Raw genomic sequence first — 22,787 nt, forward strand, 5'->3', positions numbered from 1 at the left:
CCGGCGCCGTCAGGGTCTTGTACAGTGAGCCAGTCAGATTTCGGCAGACGGGTACTCGTTTATTGGCTTCTTTCTCCACTTTCTTTTCCATATATGTTACCAATCTGAACCCATCTTCGATTAATCCGGGATTAGCTTTCCTCCTCGCACCTGACGATGGCACAATCGGCGAGGCTGGATTGGCATCTCTGTCTACAGGTTTGGCATTCGCTGCAAAGTACAAAGCTGTGCCGGTTTGGCATTCGCTGTGCATTAGCTGCAAAGTACAAAGCTGTGCTTGAAAGAGGGAGAAGCAGAGAAGAGCGGCAGAGAGAATAACCTGTGGAGATCTTCGCAACGGGGAATCAACATCAGAGAAGACGATGCGAGAGATGCCCACGCTCGCTTTTCGCAGAAAGTTTGGATTTTACGGGTGATTTTCCGTTCATTTTAAAGTAAAATTTTACCTCGCGACAAATTTTCAAAATCCAAAACAAACGCCGGAAAATCCAAAAAATCAAAATTTACCGGAAATTTTGTTTTACAGGCTACTTTAAGCCGAAACAAACGGAGCCATATTAAATGATAGCTAGGAAATTGATAAAGACAAAAATTATGAAACGAAATTATAACCTTATTTTCCCCTTTTTGGTTGATTTTCTTAATTCTTAATTAATTGATTCATGGGTCCAATTAATTTCTTGACCCATTTGGTGATTAGGAGGTAGTTAATCAGGCACGCGAGATTGAATGAAGTTAAGAGCAAAGCATTTAAAGTCTGAAACCAAACACATTTGACATCTCCATTGAATGACTGAAACTCACAATATTTTTACTAATATAAACAAGTCCTGAGAGCCTTTTTAAAAAAACTATAAATCTGTCACTGCAATGGAAAGGTGTATAGTTTTTTAGTATATCTTCCTCTCTACCTCTTTCAGATCTAAACACCTAATCAATATAGAGAAAAGCAAGAAACAGTCCTAAGAAGACAAAAGCCAGAGAAATTTGTGCTGCTGAAGAACGACTTCCTGAGAGTGAGAACAGGACAGCTTCATGTTTAATGGGTTTGTTGCATAATTTCAATTAATCCAATCCACCGCTATCTTGAGCTGAAATAAGTTTACTGTGGACACAGAGATTAGGATTCCCAGCTAACTTTAACTTTACTCCAATTCTAGCTGAAATTTTAGCAGAGAAAGGAAGCTTTCCACTCAATCTGTTGTTCTCCAGGTTCATCTCATGAAGAGTCTCTGAAAACCCAAACTCCTCCGGCACTATTCCTTCAAGCCTGTTATTATCAAGCCCCAAGTAACAAATGTTTCGGAGGTATATCCCCATAGAAGCAGGAATTTCACCGACCAGGCCCAACCCTGATAGTCCTAAACGCAAAATCCCCCCAAGCTTATCCCAAATTTCAGGTATCTGGCCTTCCAGTGGGTTCCCACTCAAGTGCAGCTCTCTCAGGCTGGGCATTTCTGCTAAAAATAGCGGGACTCCACAGTTTGCAAAATGGTTGTAGCTCAAGTCTAAGAACTCCAGCTCGTGCAGATCCACAAGGCTTTCTGGGATTCTACCGGAAAAAAAATTCGAGCCCAAATCGAGCTTCAATAGCTCTGTAATTTCCCCTATTGACTCTGGGAGATTCCCTTCCAATCCATTGTGGCTGAGGTCAAGAATCTTCAATTTCTTCAAGTTCCCTACGCTTGAAGGGACTATTCCGTTGAATCGATTTCTGGAGATTGTAATCTCCTCGAGCTCCAATAGACCACCAATCTCATCTGGAATTTCCCCAGAAACGCTGGTTCCGGTGAGAATAAACCTCCTAAGACGGCTGAAATTGCCCAGCTTCCCACTTAGAGTTCCAACCAGAGATGGGTTTTCGATGAACACGAGTTCTTCTAAGGTAGAACCCAAGTTTGAGAAGATCCCAGGAAGAGAAACCTGGGTTTCTGTAAAACAACGGTAGAAGAAGAGCTTGCGGAGGTAGGTGAACGAGGAGAGTCGAGGTGAAAACGAGGAATTAAAACTGCACGGAGGGTTAGGAGAGTAATCTGAAACGTAGCCGAAGTTGAGCTCTGTAATGTGAGGCGTAATGGTACCGTTGTCATCGGAGAAATACTCGCAGACGACACCGTGAGGAGCTGAGTCGCAGAGATCGTCAGGGAAGAGAGATCGCCAATTGATGTCAGCGTTGATCGCCTCCAGTACTTGATAGACCGATTCTTGCTCGTCGGAATTCTGGGTAGTCGCAGAAACTGCGTGTGAAGAGCTGAACAAGAAGAAGAGAAAGCAGAGGAGGGCTATAGAACAGTGTGAAGAAGCCATATTAGAAATTTAGAAAGCGAGAAGAGAGGAGACGACAGAGAAGGAAGAAGAATCGACCGCGGAGGTCGTGATTTTGTACTTGAGACTCAGGAGCAAGGTCTCTTGGTTGGTTGGGTTATTTACAAGATTGCCACATACACTTGTAATGACTAAAATACCCTTTTGTCTTTTCGAGGAGCTATGACTTTGTAGAGGGTACTGTGTCACAGAAATTCTCTTTGTATTGGGTAGTATCGGGAGCAGGGATTGAGGTATCAGTATCGGATCAAAGACAATATCGACCGATCCGAATAGTTGGTGGGACCCAACTGAGCACCTGCTGCAATATTAGGGAGAGCAGAAGGTTGCAGAGGTTTGGTTGGGTCCAACACGGTATCCCTTTTGCAGAAATGGAGGCGGCGGCCATGAGGCCTTCCCAACGCCGATTTAAAATTCGTCTTCATTTTATTTGGGGAATGGAGAGAGCTCAGGCCGCTCTAGCGGTTTAGTCTCTTGCGCCTGTCATAAGTCATGATTAAGGTGGGGAGCATGGTTTTAGGTATAGTCTCGTATCGACAACCGTCAATATCGGCTAACATCCAGAATTACCCAAACAATGAATACATGGATCATAGGGTTAGTTGAAGATTTTTTGGGAGATTGGTTAATTCATTTTCTGCACAACGGCTCAGCCTGGACCATGGTTTTTAAAATCAGTATCGTATCGGGTACATTGGTCATATTGATTATATCATAGTGGCATTGGCTAAGTTTCTACTGATATTGATTGATTCAAATTAATTGATTATATTGTTTTAGGAGTAAAATAGTAAAAAAATATATTATTAAAAATATATAAGCAAAAGTTATCGATATGCATCGATTCTGTCTGATCTGAATACCAATCTACCGCTACGAATACCTAAATCTATGGTCTGGACTACAGTGAACCCTTATCACTTTTGTCCTGAGTTGGGGCTTATAAAATCGGTATAAATTGAAACAAAATCGTAAGAATAAAAATCGAGAAGTAAATGCCAACTAGATTAATAATAACTTGATTAGAAATATAAACCTTTAAAATCAGAAAAATTCCATTGGTTTCTTTATTTTTGGTAACTAAAAATAAATTAGAAACCAGACTGGATTAAATATGATAGTAATTCAAATTTAAATCAATAAAAAAAATCGATAAGAAACCAAATCTTCTTCAAACAATTTGGTTTAACCATTGAAATCAAATCAAATCAAATCAAATCAAACCAATCAATTGACACACTTATTGATGAACATATTCTTTTTAAGAAAAAGTATTTTTATCTATTCATTTTTTCATTGGTATTTTGACATCAGTTTTTTTTTTTTCTTTCTTTCTTTTAGAGATAGGAGGGGTATCAGACTTTAGGCTCACTAAATCCCCCTGGACTCGTACATGACATCGGTTTTTTTTATGAATATTGAGAAAAACTTGTCATAAATAATAGTTTTTTTTTTTTTTAAGATAATGGAAGGGAAGGTGGATGATCAGAAACTCAGAATTGGATTAACGGTTGGGCAAAGGTCAATAAATGGACGGCTGAGATTAGGGGTGTCAACGGTCCGGGTCGGTGCGGTTTCGGTCCGGTTCCACCGGTTTCGGTGTGAGTTTGGAAGTGACCGAAACCGACCCAATAAGGATTTATCGGTTTCGGTCCGGTGTCGGTTTCGGTGCGGTTTGGGTTCGGGTTGGTACCGGTTTGGATTTATTAGGTTCATTTCGGTTTGGATCGGTTTTTTAAACCGGTATGAAGCCATTAGGAAACAACCAAATGATGAATTGTTGAACTTCGATTTCTTAAATCGATTTGTAACCGGGTTGGTTTTGATTTTTGGTCCAGTTTGAATTCGATTTTCCATACAAATGTATACAAAACTATTCAAATTTTAATTTTTTTAATGAATTTTGGAGTGTTTCGGTTTCTTACCGGTTTGGTTTCGATTTCGGTCCGGGTTTTGAGCCGGTTTCGGTTTGGTTTCGGGTTCATCCGGTTTTCGGTGCGGTTCGGTTTGGTTTTGGGATTACAATACTTGAAATCGAACCAAACCAATAAGACTTCGGTTCGGTTTGGTCCGAATTATTATCGATTCGGTCCGGCCGATTTTACCGGTTCGGTTTAAGAATTGACACCCCTAGCTGAGATAATTTATTTAACATCTACGAATGAGATTGAAGAAAAACAAAGGGGCGTGGTGAGGGAAAGGGTAGAAGACAGTGAGAAGCTGACATCTTGAAACGGGACTTTATTGCTATTGATGAGAGAGAGAGAGAGAGAGAGAGAGAGAGTGAGTGGCAGAGTTAGAAAGGATGCCGGCGGAGCCGACCGCTTTTTCAGCTGCAATCTACAGAAACGGCGGCCGAACCGACAGAAACGGACAAAATTTATGAGAGGAAGGGTCCCACCTTGTCTCCATCGCCTTATGCTGCCTTCGTACGACTCCACTGCCCCACTGGTAGACTCGACCCTATCAACATCGACAAATCCCTCCACCCTAATGGTACTAGAAAATCGCTTTCTGATTCTGATTGAGGAGAACTGAGAGAAAGACTGACCTAATATTCAAAAACAGAGAGAGAGAGAGAAACTATGTAAGTAGTTTCAAACCTAATATTCCAAGCTTATGGTCCATGATCGTATTAATAGTACATAGTATGGATGTGGTTTGTGGGCCAATCGTTTGATGATAGTTAATTCATTTTTGGCATTGTTAATGTAAATCCTTTCTAGATTTCCAAAAAGAACAAATGATGGATTATCAGCCAGCTAAAGCCTATGTTATACAAAGCGTTCATAAACCATGAATATGTAAGGAGGAGAATTAATAATGGGCCCACATCAAATGACAAATATTTTAGAACAGACTAAAAAGCTAGAGCTACGTAATAGAGCTTCCCTTCCCCCGGATACACAGATAGTGATTGAAGTACTAAGAATGGGTCTTATCAAAGAAGCCCATGATAAGGCTTTGGGGATGTGATTGTTTATAATTTTTTTTTTAAGTAAAGATTATTCAGAAACCTTCCGGGGCATTAAGACTACATAGGGATATGACTGTAGGAACTAGGAACTGAGGGCAAAGGAGAGAGAGAGAGAGAGAGAGAGAGAGAGAGAGAGAGAGAGAGAGAGAGAGAGAGAGAGTCTGCTGACTAGTGAGGATGAAAAAAAATTTGCTGCTACTTAAGATTGCATGAAAATAATTCACAAATATCTTTTTAAATTTTTTTATTTTTTAAAATATATTTTTAAGATTTTATTTCATCAACTAGAAACCCAAGTTTTCAAAAAGTTGGTATCCAAGCCTTTGGCCTAAATTAGTCCTTCAATCCCATGTTGATCCCATAATTACATGGATCATATCATACCGAAGTTCAAAAACGAACCATTCAATTTAAACAAAAGTAGTGAAGAGTAAAACTAACCACGCCATATGAATAGCCCCAAAGAGGTGAAAAGAGAGTCGAATTCAGAAATACACACTTGAGGTGAAGGTCTCTTGCCAAATTTCTTAAAAAAAATATATATATATATAAATAAATTAAAACAAAACAGACAAACAAATTTCAATTTTCAATTGCATATCAGACACAGCCTAAGATTAGAAGTACATGTTACAATTGCCTCCTCTTTGTATTAGGACAGAATCAAATAGCATCAATCAACAAATCTGAAATTGCATCAAAGGGTACAAAGAGGATATGCATGACACAAGTTACAGAGAGAAGAGAGAATGGCACTAGTTAAGTAGGCAAATCTGTCATTACCACTGACCACTTTTTGGATGCAAGAACTACTGGAAAAGAGAACTAGTTTTACTAAAAAGTTATAAAAGATGCCAAAGAAAGCAAACTAATGTTGAATGGGGTTCTCAATCCAGTCCTAAATATTTCGGAGCTTAAACTGCATAAGTAGGCCAAAAAAATGACCAATAATTGCCACAAAACTGCCACCTTAGCTTCCAAAGACTCCCCAGTTGATACTCATAATCTTCAAGTGTACAGAAATCATCAACTTCATTTCCAAGGTGGGTGAGGGTCTGTAGCTGCACTGGAATTCTACAGAAATATTCAATCTTCTTCTTCACTTCAACTATTTCCTCCACAGGTTTTAGATCAACTGTGATCACTTCACCACTTGGAATGCCAACATGAAGTTGAATACTACGTTCCAATTGAAGGAATGTCCCAGATGTAATGCCATAATGTGCTAGAGTTAACTCATTCTTCAATCGAGTTACACCCCAGAATAGACAGAATGGATCATAGAGAATTCCTCTACTGATCAAACACTCTCGCATACCGATAATTCCTCGACGGATCATATACTCTTTCGGAATCTTCGCAATTATTTCATCAATGGTATTAGTGTTCTTCACTTCAAGCATAATATTTTCATTGAGATTCCCTCCCTCTTGAGGTTTCTTGATGAAGATCTGTATTGGCCGACTGTAAAGAGATAGATAGAGAACTGAGTAATTTCCAATATTATATTGGGCCAAGGTTTTCCAATCCACTAAATTTTCCTTTCGAAAGTATAGCTCTTGATGGCCTATTGGGATCTCTACCATGTTTTCAATGAGGGTCTTGATGTTCAGAATACTATACCACCTTTGCACCATGAGTTGAAAGGTGCTAGTAACTGCATTACTCATATCATGGATAAACAAACTTATCTCTTGACTTCTTCCATCCTTGTAGCCAAGAAGCACATGAAGAACAGAATTATGTTGGAGGCTATAAGCTTCTAGGGTTTCATCATCATCAAGAGATATTCCAGACCAGATTAGGGTTTGTCTATTTTCAGGAATCCCCATATCATCCCTAATCTTCTTCTTGATATCATGGATTGTCAGAAAACTATAGAGATCAATGCGAAAAGTATTTCCAACCTGTGGCATCTTCACTGATAATATCTTCAAGTATGGAGTCAACATCCACAGTTGGGAATTTTCCTTGATACCATAACTGTCTAGGGTGCTACCATCTTCAAGTTGAACTACTTGATCTTTGCTGTAAATAAACATTCTTTGTTCTATTCTTGAGACTTGAGTCTTGCTTTCAACCATTGCCTTGAGGAGCTGGATTGTGTTTGTTGTATTAACCTTGAGACTGTAATTTCCAACAAAGTCTTGTACAGATATCTGCACTTCATTCCCCCCTTGATTTGATTCCGCATTATTCGTCTCATTACCCACGGGTAGGCTTGCAATCTCCTTGATTTTGTAGGCCACATAAACGGTGGAAAAATTTTCAATACCACTAGATGCAATGGTCTTCTGATCCTCTAGTATTATCCCATTGAAAATGATCATCTGATGGTTGGGTGTGATTCCTTCCTTTACTTCAATTCCAGACTTGATCATGTAAATTGTATCAGTTTCGTTTACTTCACTTCCAAAGAATACACCAGTTGCTACAAACTTGATAAATATCTTCATTGTTTCTATCCACAGTCCAGAACTTGACTTCTTATGTCTGTAACCAAAAGTAGAGAAAAAGAAAAAAGAAATTAAATGTCAATCCAAAGTAAGCCACCATGTAAAGATTTGTTTGTTTTTCAGTTCAAGGCCTCATCAAATCTATTAACTTAATTATCTATATAGTTAAACCAATTAGGTATAAATATTAAGTTATTTTTTGTTAGAGTTGTGTGATCCAAGTTTCTTTACATGGATCTAATATCTTCATGAAAACTGAAAAATCAAGTTTCCCAATATTGAAGAACTTTATATTTATTTTGTGATTTGTGGGCTTAACTAGAATTGGCAACTGAGACTAATCTAATGGTTTCAGTAAAGAATGTTTAATACTTAAGCAAACTATTAATCTCTATAATAGGAATGACAAACCTACATATGATAGGAATAAAAATTAATGAGAATCTCAACATAAGAACAATTATATGATGGAAAGATAAAAATTGAAATTAATCCTGCCATAGGAGGTTCTTTTACATATTTTGATGCTTATATTTGGACTAAAATTAGCAAATTTTGGTCTTCACACTTGCCTTTTGAATCAATTACTTCTGCATCTTTTACTCATTGTTAGAGGATTCTAATCATAAAATCTCTATAGTCTCTATGAATTCAGATGAACCATGTGTGACAAAGAAACAAATAACACATATTTAGAATATCCAGAAGTATATTTTGTTGCGAAAATTATAGAAAGCCCCAGAGTTTTCATCAAGATCTATATATGCGTAAATTCATGTTCAACCCAAAATGAGAAAATTAATGAAAATAAAGGATAGAAAATCCAAAATAAATTTCAGTGGAAAGGTACCCATGAAAAGGGTAACTTGATTATACAAACTTAGAAAATATCCAACAGAAATTTACACTGTATGAAAGTATATCAATAGAACAACAGTTTAAGTGATCAGGACTGAACAAGATAATCCGTTTTGTTTAATTCTAATCAATGGCTACAAAAGAGGGAGAGGTCCGATGGTTCCATACAGATATCACTACTATGCTTCCTTATAAGAGAAAGTTTATAGGGATAGCCAGCTATCTAAGCAACTAACTTCCAGACCTGTCATGGAAGTATGAGACCATAGAAAGCCTCTTTTGTGTTCTAAGAAATAGATCCCAAACAAATCAGAGGTGGATTAAAGAAACCCAACATGCCTGCAAAACAATGCAAGGCCTTGTTTCTAAAGCTCATTCCAATCTAACATTAAACAAACAGTAGCACCTATCATTGAATCAAATTTGGTAGCAGAAATGGAGATGAGAATGTGAAAAATAAAATAAAACAGGAAGAAGTAGAAGCTATAGTCATGTTAGGATGATTTGAGAACCAAGAACAAAGGAACTACTAAGAGTAAAGATCTTGTGCTACACAAAGGGTAACGGTAAATTACAGAGATTGTTGATGAAAACCTTATCACACAGTGAGGAGTAGAAACAGTTTAGAAAAAAATTTGAACGACTTACATATCCTTGCTTTCTTCTGAATTTAACTCCTCCTTTGTCTTCTTCTTCACAGATCAAATGAAACGTGAGATTGAGAAAGACTGCTGAGTGAAGAGTGAGGAGTGCAACCTTTATAAGGCTGCTTTGTGAGTGTGTGTGTGTGTGTGAGAGAGAGAGAGAGAGAGAGAGAGAGAGGACGAAGTGTCGTTGGACTAGGAATGAGAATCCTTTTGTTGTTAAAATACTTATTGGGATTCCTCCGAGAGGAGAGTCCGAGGTAGGGTAGGATTCTGATTGAAAATTAGAAGTTCATTAAAAGACAGGTTGGTAGCATCTTTACAGGATTGTTTGCAAATTCCTTTGGGTTCCTTTTTTCTTCCTTTCTATATCCTTTGGAAGATCACGATTCTTTCTCCATAGGTTAGGGCGCATGGCATGGCCCAATGGCTCCAATCCAATATTATGGGCCCAAGGTCCAACGAGAACTAGTTCTGACTGTCAATCAGACTTATAAGTCCACGTCTGGCCCAGGGTCAAAGGCCCACTCCATTTTATTCTTTTTTTTTTTATTTTTTAATAACAATGGTTTTAATGCTTCAACCTCTAGAGGATTGAAACAATGGCCGATAATGCAGGCTCATGCTTATATCCAAATTTGTATAATTGGCCAAATTTAGTTCCATGGGGGAAATACTTTGGTTATAATCCACAGTTTATGTTGGTTTGAGACCTATCTATCTTTCTTTTTGAGCTTTAGTTTTTCATTGAATTCCTTAAATCCCTCATTATACTACCTCCATTTGAAGAAAGAAGTCTATATAACTAAACTAATATAACTAGATTAAATTTTTACAATATAAGTACAAAGAAGAGTACAATTTCAGTTCCATCTAAAAAATTGCTCCTATCTAAGAATTTCACTGTGAGGTCTTTCCATCTCTATTGGAACTCCTTCTACTCCCCAATATTTGCCACACATTTTTCCCATTCAAGATAAATATTATGTGATATTGCACGTCATGACTTGAACAAACTCTTATTACTAGCAAAACACTAAATTTGATAACAAGAATCACATCGAGAAAGGAAAAAAAAAAAATCCTCATACAAGTTGTTTTATGCTTCACATCACCCTATGCTCTAGGCTAGGTTCTCCATATCAATTTGGATCATACTTTAAAGCTTGAATATAGATAGTTAATTTATTCGGGTGAATGCTATTAAACCTAAACCTGTTCACATACCAAAGATTCCCTTTTTTGCTTATAATGTTCTTATCACTTCTACTGAATCTAACCAATCTCAAAACATTTTTGGATAGGCTACTTCATTATTTTCAAAAGATAGATGCTTATTACTATATGCTAGCTATGTGATGACATGATAAGGTATTGATGCAATAGCAAGGGGCATTTTTCATGGGATGAGAGAAGTAAAAGAGGAAGGATGGGAAGTTAACGAGATTTGGAGCCATGTGAAAGACCTTGAACATTTGATAACCACTAACAACTTTTTGCTTTGGTCATGGACCACTTTTCCTCTTAGACTTAACATGGAGAATCTTTTGTTCATATCCAATTTTTGTGTATGAACCGACAACAACAATCTTATCCGTTTGGTCAAACTTATAGTCTTTAAGGCAATGACTGTGAAAATCCTAATCAAATATACCAATTTTTTCAAACTATGAACTCTATGTAACCTTATTGTTTTTTATTCTAATAAAAAAAAAAACTCTAAAATTATATAGCCAGTTGATGCTAGAAGTGAAAGAACAATAGAGTAACCTGCTAGCATAGATGTTATCCCAGTTGCAGTACCTTCAACATTTTTATCCAGCACATGAAAATATGTATTTTAATTGGTTTGAAAGTCAAAATCAAAGCCAATTGTGTTGAGTTTTGATAATCTAGGAGATTGAAAACTTAGACTCACTTTCACTTTTGCTCCACCTAAAGACACAATATATACTTGTTGTCAACTATCGATGTCTGCATGCAAAATAAAAGCAACTGTTGTTCCAGTTCAATAGCAAGATATATTATATATATTAATGCACAAATGTATTATATTTGCTTATTACATTATGTTTTTGGTGTTTTGTATAATTTTTTCTAATAGGATCTTAATCGAAAACATGTAGACTATATAACAATTGGTATCAGAGTCTGCCACGAAAGACACAGATCAATGTATGTTTGTGTATTGTATAAGGAGAAAAATGAGTAAGTTCAGAAAATTCCCAAACCTTCTGGCCTATGCAAATTTGCATGGAGCCAATGACCTTAAAAAAATGGTCTTACTAGACCCAATCTGACCAAAGAAACATATAAAAAAAACCTAAAATCTTGAGCTCAAAATTGAGAAAACCAACAATTGTCAATCTAGAATGGAGATATTAATTCCACCACTTCAATTGCCTATAACCCAAAGCAAAGTAAGATCCACTAATAGAGGGGATTATGAATCTATTATAAGCTAAAGAAATCCCAAATGACATTTAGAATACGAAAAAAGGAAAAAAAAAATCAGAGAGGGGTTGGGGGTTTGCTTCACACTACTCAATTGTGCACAGAAAAAGAGTTAAAAAAAAATAATTAAAGAAATCAGAATTAATGATTCATCACATGAAATCCAAAATAAATCAGAGAGGGGTTGGAGATTTGTCATGTACTGTTCATTCGATCTAAGTAAAGAAATCAGAATCAATGTTTCGGTACAAAAAATCCAAAAGAAACCATAGAGGGGTTGGGAATTTATCATGTATTGTTCATTCGATCTAAGAAAAGAATTAAAGAAATCAAAATCAGAGAAATGTTAGAGATAAATTTTCCATATTGTACTCATTCAATCGAGAAAAGAACTAAAGAAATTAAAATCAGTAATTCAAAGCATGAGATTCAAGGAATCAGAGAGGGATTGAAGATAGATTTTTTATGATATTTTCTCCAACAAAAAAAGAACCAAAGATATCAGAATCAGTAATTCAAAGCATGAGATTGAAGAAATAAAAAAGGGATTGAGGATTTGTTGTATGCAATTCATTCCAACTTAGAAAAGAACTAAAACACATACAAATATTGGGGGATTATTCAGCAAGAAAGCCTACTAGATCCACAAGACTTAAAGTAAATATTGATTTCTAATTCAGATTGGATGATTGATTACTATAATAACATAACCTAACTATCATGTAAAATAGAAAGAGAAAGAGAATGTTAGAATAGGAATTTGTTATTGATCAATTAATCAAGAACATTATCTACCAAGAAATTAGGACTAGATTGATTCAAAAATCATAAAAAAGAACAAAAGTGGAATGAGTCTAGAAATCATTACCTAGATTTGTTGATTGAGGAAAGATAAGGCCAAGAACAAAGAAAAGTAGGTGATTCCTTTCTGATCCGTAAGAGCAATAATCCAGAGAGAGTCACTGTAGATCTCTTAGGAAGAATAACTCTCCTTCTATTCTAACCACTCACATCCTCTTACTCCTAGATGAAATTCTCTTGAAATCAAACCCTCTTTTCTCTTAATCTCTTCCTTCTTTGAATTCCTTTCTCTGCTAAAGAATCAACTCCAAAACAAGAAAATCACAGCCTAAAATCTTTCCCTCTCAGAGAACAAAAGCCCTCTCCATAAGTTGAACTCTCTCTCCTTCATAAAAGAGAGAAGAAAAAAAAAAAAACCCTACACTCTAAAATCTCGAAAGTGAAACCCTGAATTGAAAGAGCTCCCCTCTATTTATAAAGTTCAATACCTCTAGCCTCTAACATGCAACTCTCAAGTCAACTCTCCATCTCTATAAAAAAGATTAGGGAAAACCCTGGATCGTCAGTCACTTGCTTTTGTTGTAATAGAAGAAACTTCCTGGAACTTGAAGTGGATTCCCCTTCTTCTTCTGTTTTTGCCTTCTTGAAAGAACTCAAAATCCCCCCCCTTTTTTTTTTTCGTCTTCCCCCTTCCTTTCATTTCTCACGTGTTTCTCTGAGAAAATCCTCTCCTCGCTCTCCTTTTCTTTTTCTCTCGTTTTTTTACTCACCTACTGCCTTTCCTTTCACGTGAAGACCTTTCTTTTTTGTTTGGTTTTATTTATTTATTTATTTATTTTTTTAAACTCTGCGGTCCGCTTCTCTCTCTCACTCTCTTTCTTGTACGTAAAGGCTGAGAGAAAATCCTATTTTATTTATTTATTATTATTTTGGTATGTATTTTCTTATTTTATTTTGGGTGGGCCCAGACAAAAATTAGGTGCCTACACCATCTCCAACATAAGTACAATGTAAGGTACATCTGGATCTCTATTATACTTGTTTATTGCATCGTGTTCTTGGCATTTTATATGAATTTTCCTAATAGGGTCTCAATCGAAAATCTATAGATTATCCAACAATTCATATCAGAGCTTGTCACATAAGGCAAAAATCGATGCATGTTTATGTGAATTGTATAGAGGGAAAGCCATAAAAGTCTAAAAAAATGACAAATTGTATGTAATACAGAGTTGTTGAATCGTATTCACACTGATATTTGTGGCCCTTTGTTCTATCCTTACTCTTGGTGGTCATCATTACTTCATCACTTTTTCTTAATGATTTGTCACGTATGAGTATATTTATCTTATCACTGAAAATTTTAGCTATACTCGATAGGGTTGCGTCAAGAATTTCTTACAATAATCTCCAATATAGGATGCAAGTTACATTTGAATCCCTATTATACTTGTTTATTATATCATGTTTAAGGTGGGGAGTATTATTAAAAGCATGATAATTCTAACCAATTTCTTGGCCCGTTTGATTACTTGGGGTAAAACTAGTAGCATTTCCCGTGGAACAAAATCTAAAGCTTAATACAGGCAATGACTCTCTTCTTTTTGACCCGAGCTCTTATCAACGACTTATTGGGCACCTTATTTATTTGACCATCAGCAGAAATCACTTTCTCAGTTAATGTTCTTAGTTAGTTTATGCAAACACCAAGGTAACCTCATAGGGTGCAACTATGTGTGTTCTTAGATATTTAGTCAAATCCTGAGAAAGGAATCCTCATGCCACCATCAAATTCCTTTCAACTTTCTGCATACTCCGACTCAAGCTGGGCCAGTTGTCCCACTACCCATTGGTTGTAATTGGATATTGCACATTTCCTAGAAATAGCCCCATCTCCTAACGTACCAAGAAACCATCCACCATATCTCGCTCATCTGTTGAAGCCGAGTAGTGGGTCTACATGTGAACTCATTTGGCTTAAAAGTCTTCTCCAAGATTTCAGAGTTATGCATTCACAACCTATGCATCTCTATTGTGATAATCAAGCTACCTTAAAAATTGCATCCAACCCAGTGTTTCACGACCGTACCAAGCACATAAAGCTGGATTGTCATGTTTCTCGTGAGAAGTTAAAAAAGACCTTCTCCCCAATTTTTTTGAAAGATTCATTTAGAATCATCATGACACTTATAACACATTTTTACTTGGAGTTGTATCAAATAGACTTCAAGAAAAATTTTCTAAATGAATATATTTTTATATGATGTTTACCTTCTTCAACTTGAAGGGTTTTGAGTGATGAAAAGAAAATAATGATAAAAAAAAAAAATAGGAGAGTTGAATACTCGGTGGTTTTCTCCTTGTATATGCAAAAATATATAGAGTTACAACCTAGAAAATCCTATAGACTCTGGGCTGTAAAAGGATAGAGTTACATTGTAAGCAACTACCTAATATAGTGTTACAAAAGAAGGTAACTATCTAATAGAAAAGGGAATAAGATATACGAGAGAAAAGAGAGAAAGAAAGCTGGAAGTTAGTGGCATTGGGTGGCAAATGCTGGACTCCTTCCAGTGAGTCAGCTATTACTCTCCCTCAAGTTGGACTCTGAAGGTCACGAACGCCCAACTTGGATAGTAAGAAATGGAATGTATAACGTCCAAGGGACTTAGTAAATATCTCCACCAATTGTATTTTGGAGGGAACATGAGTAGTAATTAGGCAACCAGCTTGGAGGTGTTCTCTAACAATATGGCAATCGATGTCGATATGCTTGATGGAATTCATGGAAAATTGGATTTGTGGCAATGTACGAGGCAACCTGATTATCATAGTATAGGCACATGGGAAATGTAGTAGGCACATTGATACTGGCCCAACCAACATATAAAGAAGTCCAGCCTAAAGCCTAGCATTTATGCCTGATCCATAATGCAAAAAAAGCCATTGATTAATATTTCTTAGTTTTTATTATGTAATGTAAATGTTTAATTTCAACCATAGAAACTTAGATATAATCGATGGTTGAGATATCATAGGAGCTCTTAAGGTTTAAACTCTTCATATCCTTGGTGGATTTTCACCTCAACTCCTTTGATTCCTCAATTTGTGGGCTCAATTTTGACATTTGAGCTAGCATTGGAAAATACAAACTTGAAATTTGCACCAAGACATTGAAAACTTCAATTCTTGCATCAAGGCATGAGAGATTTCAACAAATGAAAGACCTCAAATATGTTTTCTATTTTTATATTTTCTATTGAGTTTTTATTTTCCTATGTATTTTGTGATTGGTCTATGTCACAACTTGAAATTCTAAAAGATGATTATAATCTCCTAGGTTAAAGGTTGTAGTCTAATATAAAGAATACAAATCCTGAGTTGTGGAGACACAATTGAATCAAAGAAAATTTCAAAGTTGCTCCAAGCTCCTTGTGAACCTTGAAGAGTTCTTCTTATAAAATTAAGTTGTGTTTCACTCATTCTTGAAGAGATTGGAATTTCAATCAGCCTAGAAGAGCTAAGTCTTCAACCTTGAAGAGTTAAATCACACCCTCTCAAAGATCCAACCTAGAAGAGTTGAATTTTTGAAGCAATTATTTCTAGTTTTGGAAAGTCTAGAAACCTGGCATCCCTTTTTCACCCAAAATCTCAATAATTTCTATCTCACAAAAGATGTAGACACATCTCTTGTCTTTAATTCTCAATTTGAATCACCCCAAACCGATATTGGATCAGAGATTTATCCCCAAATTACTAGCCAAAGGTCTTTCTGTCCGAAATTGGTTTTATCTACAAAGTCAAGTACTCTCCCGATGCTTGTATTCGAGCAATCCCGTGACTGAGATTGCATCACACACTAAGGTTAGAGAGAAGAAAGCGTAACAATACAAGTTCATAGATAGTAGTGGCAAATGCTAGACTCTTTCCATTGAGTAAGCTATTAAATAAAGTTTATTAATTCAAGAAGTTGATATATGGATAAAAGCAAGCTTCCAGGCAATGGTACCTAAAACTTGACAAGGTCATCTCATTCTTTGGATTTATTAAAAATGCCATGGATCATTACATATACCTAAAGGTCAGTGGGAATAAATTTATATTTCTTGTTCTTTATGTCGATGATATCTTGATGGCTAGTAGTGACATGACTTACTTATTGAGATCAAACATTTTCTACCCAAAATGTTTGAAATAAAGGACATGGGCGAGAGCACTTTTGTAGTCGACATTGAGATTACTCGTGATAGAAAGCGAGGATTCTTGGGGTTGCCTCAAAGGCATATATTGATTGTGTTTTTAAACGATTTAATATGTCTACATGTTCAGTTGGTGAGGTACCTATCAGGAAAGAAAATGAATTGGATATGCATTAATGCCCCAAGAATGATGGTGAGAGAGGTTCTATTGCAGATAAAATCCATGCTTTTGTAGTAGAGAGTTTGATGAATGCGCAAATTTGCACTCATTTTAATATAAATTTTTTAGTGAGCATTCTTGGGTAGCTTTAGTCAGATGCATGTTTAAATCATTGGACAACAACTAAGGTCATGGAGTATTTGTAGATGACTAAAGATCATATGCTTGTTCACAGCAGAAGTGATGTACTTGAGGTAGTAGGATATTTCGATTCTGACTTTAATGTTGCACTGATGATTGAAAATCTACTTTAGGGTACATTTTCATGATGGCGGGAGGTGCCATTTTATAGAAAAGTGCCAAATAGACCCTTTTGGCTTCATCTACAATGCAAAAAGAATTTGTAGCTCTTTGTAAGGCTACCAAACATGTTGTATGGATGAGGAGTTTTATTTTTTTCTTAAAAGTTGTGGTCTCTGTCTTAAGACCCATTATGGTGACAACAGTTCAGCTATCTTCTTTTCGAAGAACAACAAGAAATCCAATGGATCCAAATACATTAACACGAAATATCTTTTAATACATGAAAAGGTAAATGAACGACATATCATTGTGAAGCACATTATCACTGACATGAAACTGACTAACCCTCTAACAAAAGCATTGCCATTGGGAGTGTTCAAGAATCATGTTTCTAATATGGGATATAATTGTCTTTTGATATGCTTGGTTAGTATAAGTTTTGCTTCTTGATAGCTGTTTTATTTGGGACTTTATTAGCCTACATGTTTTGGGCACAATTTTGATGGACATTGATTGTATTTCTTATTGTCTCTAAATTTATTTTATGCAAATTTATTCCATTGTTCATTTTTGTTGATATTTCTTTTATGATTTCATTTGACTGAAGAAATCATGGTGATAACAGTCAAAGTTTAAAGGTGGTTAGCCAAAGCTAGATATTAACCCAAGTTTATGGTGGTTTGCCAAAGTAATGGTTAATATCAAAGTTGACTGTTTATAATATCAAGGGAAAAGGACCTATGTGAAATATCATGTACAAGCTTGTATCTCTAATAAGTGGACTTTTGTTTGTAATGACAAAAGGTATATGCCATATGTTGAGGTATATTTTCTATTGTTGTTTGACATGAGTAGACTTGTTAATTGAATCAAAGATTTGTGATGACTATTTGTAATGAGATTCCATAGTCACACTATTTGATAGTGACTTTAATCTAGCCCAAGTGGGAGACCGTTAGAAGTTTCTATTTATTAGGTGCTTAATTAATTACTGAATTAGTCAATTAGTGGGAGTTTGTATACATGAACCAATTCGGTTTGTGACACAAAAAGATAAGCCAACTTTACTTATTGTAGGAGTAATCTTAGGATTGTGTCAATATTATAAATATTGAGTCTTGAGTCCTTGTAGCCTAAGTTAGTATATTCCTCTCTTCCTCCCATAAAGAAGAAAAATAAGGAAGTACTGAAGGTTGTAGAAGATTAAAGACGAAGCTATAATTGACAGGGTTGCGTCAGGGATTTATTACAATATTCTCCAACATACGTATAGTGCAAGGTACATTTAAATCCGTATTATACTTGTTTATTGCATCATGTTCTTGGTATTCTATACGGTTTTTCCCAATAGGGTCTCAAATTGAAACCCGTAGATTATCTAACATGGATCACCTCCAATGTTTGGGTTTGCCAGTTAATTATTAGACCCTCAACTGGTCACCACTTTCTCATTGCAATAGCATATTGAAACTGCATCTGAGAGAAGTGATCACCAAATTACTAGAGTTGTTAAGAATGTGAAAAGTTAAGAATGCTTTTGAAGGATTAAGATTCGTCACTACCCTTAAGAAATTGAAGGTAATAAAAATTCCAAATGAATTCAACGAAAGGCTTCAGGAAGTTCCATGCCTAATGGAGTTGGCCATATGACAAAGTAATTGTCTAAAAATATTTAAAAAAAATTCGAAGTTCTAAAAAATTATTGAAAACAAATGAATCAGTGGATGAAAACTCAAATCGGTTTGCCAATGTAAAGGGATAAATTGTCTAACTTGGCCCTGAAATTTGAAATGCAGTGAATCCAAACTCTCTCCAATGGATGGAATTACCATACTGCTTTTTCACGTGGTATTAACTAGGTAGATCACAAAGGGGCTCAAATCCTCTACGGTGAGTGGCAGTGAGGATCTAACGGCTAAGAGGATCCCGACAAGCATTCTAACCATTGGATCCTCACTGTGCTCACAAGGAAAGCCTCTTTCATGTAGGTTGCAGCAAAAACCTTCTGCATACGTTGCCGAGTAGAAAAAGAAAAAAAAAAGTTCCTGTAATCAGGGTGAAGTCTCTCTCTCTCTTTCCTTCCTTCCTGCCTTTACTTGCCTTTGAAATCATGAAATCAAATAGTAGTTCCTTCATTTTGACATATTTTTTACCCCAGCCGCTTGAATAACCTTTTGGAGTTAAATAATCATTACCAGAGCTCTAGACACGTTTCTTCTCATCTTAACCATCATATAGATGGCATGAATGCTCACAGGGTTTCTTTAGCTTCCATTATAATTGGATATTTTTTCTATCATCAATATTTTGGTATTTTATAGTCCATTAGTTTGATTTATATCTTTTCTTTCTTCTTCTGTAGGATTTGATGGTGGCAACAATTATTCACATATTGAGGGAAAATAGAATGTCGAATCCAAAGTGGCATGGTCTAAGGAAGCGTGAGGTTCTGAGTTTGACTCTTCTTACCTCTTCAGGCTATTCACACAGTGTCGTAGATGACTTGGAGGAATTGGAAGTGGAGAAGGGAGCACTGCCATTTCTTGTGGGACTACAAATCAATAGATACATGAGCGTAAGCATGGTTCCTGAAGGATTAAGATTCATCACTGCCCTCAAGAAATTGGAGGTAATATACATGCCAAATGAATTCAAGAAGGCTTCAAGAAGATGATGGGGAAGATTGGCACAAAATACAACACATACCCTCCATCACAACACGATGATGACACACTTGTTGTCTTCTCTTCATCTGCGACATCATCATCATCAAACAAGCAATTGAAGTTCCATCATATGATATCATCAACAACTGCGTACGTACCCTTATTTTGCTTTATATATAGCTTCTCTCTCTTTTTTTGCTAAAAGATCATGTATATTAAGAATAAGAAAAGAAAAGAAAAAGAACAAGTAATATGATACAAAAAAAGAGGCGGGATTGAGAGGCACACCTCCACACAGGATGTAGAGGGGACACACTCTAACTACCTTTGGCATGGCCATCAGCGGAAAGAGGCAACCACCTAAACAACCATCACCTAAAAAAAAGGGAAAATTTACCCTAGCACATTCTATATCTAGGACGAACAGAGGCGTCCATGTCTAAGTCCATCTTCACCAAAGGCGACCAAGATGTAACCGGAGACGGGATCTCAAAACGAGCCGCTGATTTGGAAAGAAAATTAGCTACAGAGTTTGTCTCACGGAAACAGTGAGTTATCTTCCATTCCACCACTGCCAAGTAAGACATGCAGTTTATCCATTTCTGGTATGCTACCCAAGGAGGTTTTTTCTTTTGGAAAAGAATAACCACTGCCGTCGAATCACATTCAATCCAAAGGCGGGGGATGCCCAGTTGTTGCGCCACCTCAAGACCAATCATTACAGCCATGAATTCCGCTTCAAGATTTGTTCGAGTTCCTAGGAAATTATGAAAGTTTCCCACCACTTCGGCCTTCTCATTTCTTAGAACACCCCCTGCACCAGATTTTCCTGGGTTACCAATTGAGCATCCATCGGTGTTAAGTTTAACCTAGCCTGATTGAGGGGGGCACCAATATATTTCAAAATTTTCATGGAGCCTATACCTTACACCTGAAAAAACCAATCTCCTAGCATGTAAAAGATCCATAACGGATAGAAGCGAACTTGAATGCACCAAGGATTGGGAGCTAATATCACTTTTCAACAAATCAAAGCATTGATCAGCCGAGGTAGCCACTCCATCATATTTCCTTCTATTCCTTTCTAGCCATAAAAAGTAAGGAATTAAAACAAAACCCTTCAGCCATACAATATTAAAAGGGAGCTTTGAAGCTTGATCCTTCCACCAAGCCATCAAGCGGTCAGTACCATCAAAACCAGACCAATTAACTCCAAAGCACCCACAAAACTTCTACCATAGATGAGCTGCAAATGAGCATTCGAAGAGAGAATGATTCCTCGACTCCTCATCAATGCCGCACATATAGCAAACTGAGGGCAGCTTAATTCCACATTTTTTGACATTGTCATCAGATGGAAGTCTGTTTTTGATCATTCTCCAACCAAAAATCGATTGCTTTGGCTGAAGTTGGCACTTCCAAATCAAAGAGAGCCACGCCACTTTTGGAGATTCCTTCCTCACCTTATCCCAGGCCGACCTCAAGGTAAAGACACCTGAAGATGTCGGTCCCCAATGGCATTTGTCTTCCAAGGAAGAGATCCTTATGCTCTTAGCTTGATCAAAAATTTTCTCAAAAAATATGGATTCGGGATGGGGGAAATTCCACTCACCTTGTCTAATGAAATCTGAGACCCTTGCCTGTAGAGAATAGGAAAGGCCCAATTGCAGATTAGCAAGCTCTACAATATATTTATTTTCCAACCAGCTATCTGTCCAAAAATTAATTTGATGACCATTTCCAACAGTCCACTACTCCTGAGATTCCATCCATTTCTAAACCTTTTTGAGACCAGGCCAAATAGAGGATCAGATGTGACCAGTTTTCAAAGATCCATCAGACTTCAAGAACCGGGCACGAAGAAAAGAGCTCATTAATGTTTTGTCATATTTAATTTGCCATGCTAGCTTACAGAGGCAGGCAAAGTTAACATCACGCAATCTCTTTATGCCTAGGCCTCCTTCCCTCTTGGGTTTGCAGACTTCGTCACACTTGATAATGATCTTATTCCTTGATTCCATATCTCCTAACCAGATAAAGTTATGCATCCACTTCCCCACCTGTTGAATAGAACGACCAGGCCAACAATTTATTCCGAAATTGTGAATCGGAATGCTAGAGATCACTGATTTTACAAGTTCCACCCTTCCCACCATAGAGAGAAGTCTACCCTTCCATCCAGACAACCTTTTCTTGATTTTATCCAAGAGGGATAGCATGTAATCTTTTTTAGCTCGGCCCTTAAAATTCTCAACCCCAAAATATTTTGTAGGGAAACCGGCAGGGGCAATACACAGGTAGTCACTTATGAATTGTTTTCTATGAGGAGCAACACTCCCAAAGAAAATACTGCTTTTATCTAAGTTAAATTTCTGACTTGAGAAGGCCTGATATTTAACCAGAAAAGCATGAATATTTTTATAAATTTGACTGAGGCATTTATAAAAATAAAGATGTCAGGCAAATAATAAGTGAGTGGGAGAGGATGCACCTCGAGGACCTGGGAGGGGTGTTATCATCCCATTTTGCGTCAAACCACTTAAACCTCTACAAAGCACCTCCTCTGCTAAAATAAAGAGAATAGGGGATAAAGAATCACCTTAGAGAAGACCACGGCCCACCTCAAAAAACCCACCGGACCTCCATTTACAAGCACAGACACCCGAGGAAACCGGGATTTGGTGAACCCAAGAGATCCAACTTGAAGAGAAACCAAACTTCTTCAAAGTGGCGAACAAAAAATCCCAAGATAAGGAATCAAAAGCCTTCTGAACATCCAACTTCAACCCCATACCACCACCCCTTACCACAGAGTGCATCATATTGGAGAGCTCAGATGCCATGCAAATATTTGAGGAAATGATTTTACCTTTCTGGAAAGCGCCTTGCTCCTCAAAGATCAAGCGAGGTAATAAAACCTAAAGTCTAGATGCCATTATCTTAG

The 22,787-nt window shown here is 36.8% G+C and overlaps 1 protein-coding gene and 1 pseudogene across 2 annotated transcripts; both read right to left on the bottom strand.

Moving 5' to 3' along the window:
- Window positions 1-785: 785 nt before the first annotated feature.
- On the bottom strand, window positions 786-2,342 carry LOC122090039 (annotated as a pseudogene).
- Window positions 2,343-5,866: 3,524 nt separating this feature from the next.
- LOC122088836 (polyubiquitin 8-like) lies at window positions 5,867-13,164 on the bottom strand. Of its 2 annotated transcripts, XM_042658182.1 has the most exons (3): window positions 12,583-13,164; window positions 9,265-9,308; window positions 5,867-7,795 (listed from the first exon to the last, which is right to left on the bottom strand). In XM_042658182.1, exon 3 carries the CDS (start codon window positions 7,756-7,758, stop codon window positions 6,217-6,219), a length of 1,542 nt encoding a protein of 513 aa, XP_042514116.1. In that variant the 5' UTR covers window positions 7,759-7,795; window positions 9,265-9,308; window positions 12,583-13,164; the 3' UTR covers window positions 5,867-6,216. The 2 variants fall into 2 exon arrangements, with proteins under 2 accessions (XP_042514116.1, XP_042514115.1); XM_042658181.1 differs by lacking the exon at window positions 9,265-9,308.
- Window positions 13,165-22,787: the final 9,623 nt, after the last annotated feature.

This window comes from Macadamia integrifolia, chromosome 9 (genome assembly GCF_013358625.1).
Source record: "Macadamia integrifolia cultivar HAES 741 chromosome 9, SCU_Mint_v3, whole genome shotgun sequence".
NCBI classification, from domain to species: domain Eukaryota; kingdom Viridiplantae; phylum Streptophyta; class Magnoliopsida; order Proteales; family Proteaceae; genus Macadamia; species Macadamia integrifolia.